Below are 9,245 nucleotides of genomic sequence, written 5' to 3'. Positions count from 1 at the left end.
TATTAGAACTATCTTTAATTTACAAATATCATATTAAATTAATGATGAAAACAAATATAACAAACATGTACAGATATTTTTTTTTCTTTTCAAACAAATCAAAATTTATGCTTGAAAAGTTAAATTGATTACTATAATTTCTACAAATATTAGCAATAAATCAGGACCTGCACTGAGGACTTCCAATTATTAGTCAGTTAATTAGACAAATATCAAAAGTCAGGGGTCTGTTTAGAAGAAATTTGGGTCCGTCATCGGATCCCTCACAAAATATCTTTTCATAAAAACGGACCCTTCGCAAAATTAGTTTTCTTTTAATCGGACCCCTCACAAATTTGTTTATCTTCATTATTATTTTGGTAATTGAATAAACTCTTCCCAGGACAGAAAACAAGAAAGATGGATGTAAACGAATTAAGTTTTGTCTTCGGCAGACGATTCTTCCATTATTCGTACGAAATGAATATTCTGCGTTCAGCAGTATAGGCTAAATACCAAATATTTGTACGCTTTATCTCAAATTTAGAAGCAGCAATTGCTGTTTATTTTTGAAAATTTAATTTTTTTATTATGATTTTACAGTGCTGAGCATAATCTCGTATCTCTTTACAATTTAAAAACTCCTTGAAATTTTTTTTGCAATAACCGGACCCTATTTGCACAAATTCATAAAAGCAGGACCCTGGTTGAAAGATTGTCACTTAACGTTTATTTTATATTCACAAATTACAAGTCATTTTTTCACAATTTTACAAAAACGGACCTTTCACAAAATGTCTGGACAGACCCCAAATTTCAAAAATCTTAGCCAAAGGCAAATCTTAACAGTTTTTTAATGATTAATCTTTCCAATTTAAAACTTCAAATAACAATTTTAACTATTTTATAAAAAGCAAATTTAAATCAAGGGTCATTTTATGGTTGGGGAGGAGTAAATGAGCAATGAAAAATGTAGATGTTATTTATTGCCGTTCAGGTAAATAGGTTGTGATAACTTCTTGACTAGAGCAGTATTATAAGAATAAACATAAAACAAAATTTTTTTCTTAGATTTGGACTATCTTTTAACATTTGAAATTAAACATTTCATTTTTTAGTTCTTAAAGAATTTTAATGGTTTTACTTTACTTTTTTTTTTACTGTTGCAATCATAATCATTCAGAAAACAAAAGATGGAGGTGTTATTTAAATAATTTAATTCTACTCTGTGAGTAAAGAGCAGTATTATAAGAATAAATATAAAACAACAACAACAAAAAATTTTTTTCTTAGATTTGGACTATCTTTTAACATTTGAAATTAAACATTTCATTTTTTAGTTCTTAAAGAATTTTAATGGTTTTACATTACTTTTTTTTTTACTGTTGCAATCATAATCATTCAGAAAACAAAAGATGGAGGTGCTATTTAAATAATTTAATTCTATTCTGTGAGTAAAGAATCTGCTCACAGAGATTTTTTACCAAAATTTAGGAGGGGGCTCTATAAAGGGGAGAGTGGTAATCTATAAAGATAAAAATTAAATTTTCTTATTTTAGCAACCATTTTAGTTTTCAAATTTTATTATGAGTTTATTTTAATAAACACATTTTTTTTTGTTGCAAAAATGGTTGGATGATAATAGGCATCTTGCGACTACTTAACCTGTTTTATTGTAAATGGTAGGGAAAAATTACGTTTCGCGATATCGAGTGATTGGATATCGAACGTGCTAATCTGCACTTTATCGTAGTTTGCTTCATGCTTACATAATCTCTCTTGCTGCCTACATTACCTATGCAATGTATCTAAAGGAAAGAACTACAATCGAATAAAAACGACCGGATTTGTCAGAAACAATTCATTTTTACCCCTATTTTCAGGATTGAGAGGAATATTTTTTTTTTCGGAAGAAAAACTGTTTGCCCAAACTGTTGCTAAAACACAATTTTTTTTTAATTGAAATTAAAGATTTTATTGCATTTGGCGAGGCGGTGAATGCTTAGCATGGGCCCTGTTTGATAGAAAATAAGTATACTATGCAATTGCATCAGTAAATATAATTGTTTAACTAACATAGACAACCTTTTTGGAAAAGAGCTGCAGGAATATATTTTAACCTTTCTGGGGGGGGGAGAAAGTGCAATAAGAACAATATTAAATTTTGCTATAAGCTAAGGGACAAAATACAGAAAAACGTAAGCATAAATAATCCTTGAAAATTAAAAAAACATTTAAAGTTTTGCAATCTTTATCTTTTTCTTTTAAAAAAAATTAATTTTAGCAGGTTTTCAACTCTTTCATGTAAAACAAGCATTTAATGCATAAATAAATTACATTTTAATTATTTAATAAAGTTTTAAACTATTAATGTTTTAAACATATTTTGGTTGGAAAATCTTAAAAAAAGAAAATTGGAATGTCAAGATATTAAAATATATTTGATATTTTTCAGTTAGAATTGTTAGTAAATTTGCAAAATATTTTAGCTCTGCGTCAAAAATTCAAAAACTATTACAAGGTGCGTAGCCAGATTTTTCAACAAAAAAATAAGCACATTCTAAGTACTTTTTAAGCACTCAAAAATTTTTTTTAACTACTTTCCAAATAAAATCATAGTAGGGATCTGTGTGGTAATAAAAATTATTATTGTTTAAAGTTCTTAATTTATAAACATAAAATCAATCAAATTCAAAAATATTTGCAAAAAATTTACGTAATCATGATAAAATAACTAGTTTCTGATAAATATTGCAGAGAAAATTGTGAAAATCATGCATTTTTTGTAATTTAGAATGACAATCGATATGAAACAAAAAGTACCGTTAAGGGCTTTTAAAGTAGGTAAATCAAAAATAAGTCCCTTAAAGCACTTTTTAAAAAAGTTACGCACCCTGTATTGTACATATTTATTGTTTCGCATATTGATAAAGATTTTCGCCACCTGCGGAAATAGATCAAATTTCAAAAAATAGTCATTAATTCAGTTAGTCACACCTGACTAACTGAAAAATACCAATCTTTTAATAAGTACCTACATTTCGGCATTAAAAAAAATTTAAGTACAGTACAGAACCCGTTATCCGGAAATCAGAAAACCGGAACAAAATTCGATACATTTTCCCGCCATTTTAAAAAAAAAAAAATTTTTTTTCCTCATAAGATTTTAGGATTTTTCTTTCTTTTCTGAAAGATGTTTACCTTACCATCATTTTGGAAATAATCATTAGTGTATTACTCCATCGTTTTTTCTTCTTTTTAAGATTATTTCCAAAAAAAAAATTTTTTTAGTTGGGTTTAACAATAAAAAAAAAAACGGCTTTTTGTGGCGATTCAGAAAACCGGAAAAATCAGTTATCCGGAATAGTGATGGTCCCGATCGTTCCGGATAATCGACTCCCTACTGTATTTATTGAAATTGTTATTTTTTTAAAAAAAAAATTATCTTTTTTATTTTACTATTGATCTAGATCAGTGATTCTCAACCACTGTGCCGCGGCACTTTAGTGTGCTGCCAAATTCTTAAAATGTGCCGCCAAATATTAGAAATGATACAATAAAAATTATAATGCTTTTTTTTATTACGAGTAAAGTTTAAATTAAAGAAAATTGTACATATATATATATATACTTTTTATAATTTTTCCACGCTTCAATCGCGTGAACATCTTTGTCGGCGATTGTCTTGTCTCTGACAATCTTAAAATAAGAATTAATTGTCTTTGACACACAATTTTAAAAAGTGTTAAAATAAGTAGGAAATTTGATGACTATTAAAATAATTAACAAAGGCTACAACAAGTTAAATATTAACGTTCCAACGGAAATAAAGGCTAATCATTAAAGTAAGCTAAGTAGTTATAAAAGCAAATTAACAAAGGATAACTCACAAAAAATAAGCTAACAATTAATAATTAGCAAAAATAATAATTCACAAAAAAATAATAAAAAGTGTAAAAAAAACTAAAAGTTAATAACTATAGAAAACAAGCAAACAATTAATAACTAGCAAAAAAAGTAACTGTTACTAACTAATAAAAATTAGTCAGAAAGAAATAATTAATCCCTTAATAAACGTGCATTTGCAGTACATATTATTTTATTTCACATTCAAAATTATTATCACAGACTATTTAACACAGTGTATTATAGGTAAGTAAACAACTTTTAAACTATTTTTTTTTTTTCATTATGTACCGTCAAATTTCGAAATTGTTAAAAGTGTGCCGCCACATAAAAAAAGGTTGAGAATCACTGATCTAGATATTCCCAATTAATTTTTTATTGAAAAGCAGATGGCGACACATTTTTCCTTTTATAGACTAAGTCTTGGTCGTAGGTTGTGCATCTCAAATTCAAGAAATTCTAACTAACAAAAGCAATTGAAAAAAATTCCTAAAACAACAAAGTTATTTAAGTTGAGCAAGAAGTGTAGCATTTTCCCTTTGCATTTGTTTATAATCAGAAGTAATCCTCTCAAGAGTATCTGCAATTTTCTTTTGATTCTCTTGCTCAATTTGGTCTTCTAATTCTCTGATTTCTCTACTAATGGCACCCGTATCTTCCACTATCAAAATTAACGAACTACAATTTTCGTGTAGAGAAGCCAAGTATTTGTAAGCTCGACGAATGGCCTCGTCTTTTTTCGCATCCTTAAAAATGAGCTCGTCCGTCACGGTGAAAGTCCGCTCCAGTTTCCCAGACAATTTGTTTATCTCTTTCTGGACATTTCTCGTGTCGAAGAGCACTTTATCGATTTCTGCTTTTTGCTTCTTGATGTTGGCAACGATTTCCATAATTCTTTTAGTGTACGCGGAGCGGTTGACGTCTTTGGTGAGTTTCTCGTAAGCGGTCATCAGATGTTTGAACGTGTCTTCCTTCTGCCTCGCCTCTCCTCCGATTTTGCGGATTTTCTCCCTCATCGATTTTATTTCTTCCAATTTGCGCTGTGTTTCGTTCAGGCGGCGTGAAGACAACTCTTTCAACTCCCTGTACTGCTCGATGAGTGGAACCCTGTGCTGCTCCCACTGTTTGGCGAGCGCCACGAGCTTTTGGGAACTGGCGTCAATAAGATCCTGAAGTTTATCTATATTGGTTTCAGCTTGAGGTAACAGAGACAGGGTGCATTTTTTAACTCTGAGCTGTTCCTTTAGCTCATCCAGATTCATCTGATCTTTCTTGATTAACTGAATCGAACTGTCCGATAAAGTTTCATAGGATTTATTCTCCGACAGCAGGTCTTCCAATTTTATGGTAAGTTCGTCCACTTTTTCTTGCATTTCCTCCGCTTCACGCTTCAGTCGATCGTCTTCCTCCAAATCGTCTCTTTCCGAGGGCGGTTCACCGGCCGGCACGCCGACGCCTTTCTTCTCTGGAGTGAATTGCAGTTGGAGTGAGTGCGTGAATCTGGAACCACCTTGAACTGCCTCAGTAGTGAAGTCGCTCAGATAGGCTGTCGGCGTCTCCTTCATTTGCTGAACGGCGTTCACTAAATACTCATTAACCATCTTTTTTACTTTCGTCTTTTTATTTAAGACAGAGGTTAATTCATCCTGATCCAATTCATCGACATATTGTTTAATGTAATCGTGAGTGTTAAATTCCAGTATAGAAGGTTGCAGCAACAATCTGGAATTCACTTGATTTGGTGACAATTGTAAATAGTTTTTGATGTAATTATTTTTGGCACTATTATTTAACTGGAGATGATTGAAAGGATAACTTATATGTCTAGTCTTGAATTTTAATTTAGAAAACAAGGGAATTTTCTGAAAAAATTTACCTCCACTCTTAATTTTAAGCTTGCAGTAATTAGGTAACCACGGATCGTTCAAACTCTTAGTGAGACAGACACCGGTTTCCTTAATTATTAAGGCTGTCTTATCTAATGGTTCGTCCAAGGCCTTTTCACTTTCTTTAGGTAAATTTTCGAAGAGAAATAAAAAGATTCTTCGTAAATCAGACTCGTTGGAGTACAAAAAAGTCTGATAGCCTATTTCACCTTTATAGCCCAGCTCCGTACAGATAGATGCAAGAGTAGAACCCAAACGATATCGAGCTGACATATTCTGAGGAACATGGTTCGGCAATTCCAATGAAGGGTTGATCAATTTCAAACACCGAATAACACTTTCAATAGCAATCGAGGTATTGAATTCCGCAAGACTACTTATTTCGCCAAGATCACTTCCGATTTGGCGGAGTGTATGTAGAACAATTTCATCCACTTCTTCCATTTTAATAATAATTGCTGGTGAGATTGGTATTCGAATATCTTAAATTAATCTTTTAAAAAAAACATACATGAATATCACATTATGACATATCAGCATTTAAGAAATTCAACGTCTTTAAAGATGCTGAACTGAAAACGATGTAGTGTTTACGAAAACAAAAAAGGAGGAGTTGTAGTTTCACGAACTTTAATGATAAAGATGAGTGGAAGTGAAAGTAGGTTTTTGCCAACAGTAACGAAAACAGCGACGTCATGTGATAAAATACTGTGGGAAACATGTATCAGTTGCGTGCTTTGAATCCGATGTTAAAATAGTGTTGTTATTCACGTTAAAATCGAATATTTAAAAAATAAAGTATTATACAGTACTTGCAGGCTCCAGAATGCAGAATTTCTGCAAATGGAATTCTGGCTCCTGCAAATATTGCACTAACTGGAAATATTTTAATGCGTTTCAGTCTTTCTGATGTGAAACATGAAACATGATCGAGAATAGATCTTGAAAATGTGCCTTCATTCAATTATGATATCTGTATGTTAATATACTTAGGTGGGATTTATTTTCTACTTCTTTCGATAAGTAATCAAAAGTTACGATTATTGCGCCGTCATTATTTTTGGCAAATGGAACATGCTCATTTTTTTTTATAAACGTTACTGCAGACACTGCAGAGTAATCGTAAATTATGCTTCTTCAAAGATGTCATAATACAGTACTGTGTAGTTGTGTTCACCATGGAATCTAGGTCAATGATATAATCATGGGCAAAATAGCAAAAAGTAAGTGATCTGTGCTTTAAAGTGAAACAATAGTTTCTCCATTACCGATTTCTTGAAACAATCTACTGTCCGTTGTAAAAATTGAAAGTTAAGTTTATTAGTGGAGCAAAAACATTATATGTCGCATGTTATGTCTCTAGCAAGAATTAAAAATTTGATCTTTCTATTTTTCTTTATTTAATTAGGGAAGTTCAATAAATGTTTAAATAAAATTCACATATGGATATTTAATAATATACTGAGTTACTAATAAAACATCTGACATTGTTCAAGGAACTTCAGTAATCATCCATATAGTGTGCCGTGGCTGATCCAGAAATTTTTCCTGAGGGGGGGGGGGGTCATAGACTGAGATCCCCCCTCAATAAATTTTTTTTATAAAAAAAAAACATTTTTTTAAATATTTTTTTTAAAAACAAAAACTTGGGTTTTTAATGCTAGTGTTCTCATTTATTTTTTTTCATACATAAATAATTCAAGTATTCAAAATCTTTAAATAATATATGTAATGCGTTTTTTAGAAACTTCGGCAAATTTGTCAATGATTCTTTCATCATCTAAATCAATTTCTCGGTGAATGTTTAACAATGCGAGTCCATTTAATCGTTTTTGATTTTGAGTTGCTCTTAAGTCAAGTTTTGAGACGTCGAAGAGTTGAAAAGGAACGTTCTGCTGTTCTTGCACTAACTGGCAGAGTTATTAATGTTTACAATGAAGCTATAACGAATCTCGTTTTAATCTTTTGGATTATGATTCTTGAAACAGTGAAGACCATAATTAGATGGGGGGGAAATAGATTTTTCCGACCTACCTAGTTGTATATGACCCCTTAAATAAGTCTTAAAATATTTTATTTCTTTTGTAAACTATTAAAAAAAAAAATATTACTTTTATTTACTTTTTTCAATTTTGGGGGGTCATGACCCCTATGACCCCCCCCCCCTGGATCCGCCACTGATAGTGTGGTTGATAGATTTATTGCTAATGAAATCACTGTTACAATATCTCAGATAGCAAAATAAGGTTTATTTCCAGTAAGCAAAAACTTTTTAATGTAAACCTAAAAAGGTTTGTAATGAGGTTTACGTGTAAACCTTCTATTCTTAAAACGAGATCCGTGACAATCTGCTCTATTCTACGCACATTACCCTCATCCAAAACCTTGGAAAGAAACCTTCCATACAAAAACCTTAGGTCGAGGTTGACTTGGGGTTTTTAAGCGTGAAAAAAACCTTTATTAAAGCCTGTCTCAAGGTGTAAATAATCTTAAATCTAGGTCAATATAAGCTTTCTTTTCGCAAAGTCTTGTATGCTCAGCAAAAAGCAAGGTTGTCGTAAGGTTTACATGCTTTCTGGGTATTCTAGTGGATCAAAATTAAGTCGGAAAGCTAATATAATGCCAAAAATTGTTTAGGTTAATGGCAGATCTATCGTATTTTTGTTACATGAGTATTAATCAAAATCTATAATTAAATTAAATCTCTTGTTTCGTTTCATTCACAGTCAGATATTCACTAAGTAATTTAGCAACTATATATAAATTTAGAATTTTCAAATGTAATCTAATCTGCCAATTCGCAATCTCATAGTATTAAATATACTTTCGTGCTTGAACATTAAGTCGTAAAGTCTTTTTTTTTGTTTTTGTTGTTTATTTATAGCTTGGATATTACAGCTTGACACACAATGCAATTATCAAAGAAAAGAAAAAATTCTTCTATAATAGAATTTAACTTCTGTTTTCATTTATTTACATATTTTAACTATACATACTATTCATTATTGTAAAATAATGTGCAAAAGTACTTGTAATTTATAAGTATAATTTAGTGATTCAAATGATACGAGGCAAGTTAATAATTACTGAGTAACCTACATTTAAAGGATTATACTCTCGATTTAGATTTCAATCATTGAATTCTTTTGATTACATATTATAAAGTTTTGTTTACATATTTTGTTTATATATTTGAAGAGGTCATTTAGCGGACACTATAAAGATATTTTTAAATATTTTTTTGGTCTGAGAAAGAACTTTGAATTACTTTATACTTCTCAGGTAGCAGAGCGTTTAGCGTACCTGACTGTGAAGTCAACGACTGCGGGAGCGAATCCCGCTCAGAGCATGGTTGTTTCTCTCTGTGTGTTGTGTGAATGTGGCACACTCTATAAACAGGTATCAGTGGCAGTTTGGCGTGGGTAATGTTGCTCGCCTGTATAGCTTCCGTCACAAGATGCTCGCCAGACATCG

At 31.1% G+C, this 9,245-nt stretch overlaps 1 protein-coding gene and 1 long non-coding RNA gene across 2 annotated transcripts; both read right to left on the bottom strand.

The window, feature by feature from the left end:
- On the bottom strand, positions 1-2,573 carry LOC147803276 (uncharacterized). Its single transcript, XR_015428990.1, has 2 exons — positions 1,351-2,573; positions 1-1,127 (listed from the first exon to the last, which is right to left on the bottom strand). It is a non-coding gene; the product is annotated as an uncharacterized LOC147803276 (long non-coding RNA).
- A 1,487-nt stretch (positions 2,574-4,060) lies between these two features.
- LOC107447653 (coiled-coil domain-containing protein 22 homolog) lies at positions 4,061-6,788 on the bottom strand. Its single transcript, XM_016062619.5, has one exon. The coding sequence runs from the start codon at positions 6,213-6,215 to the stop codon at positions 4,389-4,391; it is 1,827 nt and encodes a 608-aa protein (XP_015918105.2). The 5' UTR covers positions 6,216-6,788; the 3' UTR covers positions 4,061-4,388.
- Positions 6,789-9,245: the final 2,457 nt, after the last annotated feature.

Source organism: Parasteatoda tepidariorum, chromosome 9, assembly GCF_982258835.1.
Source record: "Parasteatoda tepidariorum strain Cologne lab strain chromosome 9, Ptep-v5.0, whole genome shotgun sequence".
Taxonomy (NCBI): domain Eukaryota; kingdom Metazoa; phylum Arthropoda; class Arachnida; order Araneae; family Theridiidae; genus Parasteatoda; species Parasteatoda tepidariorum.
Note: the sequence above shows the minus strand (reverse complement) of the source record. Positions and strands in the feature narration are given on the sequence as shown.

What these genes read in the sequence shown, in the direction of transcription:
- LOC107447653 (XM_016062619.5), bottom strand. Translation starts at nt 6,215, where the DNA reads ATGGAAGAAGTGGATGAAATTGTTCTACATACACTCCGCCAAATCGGA.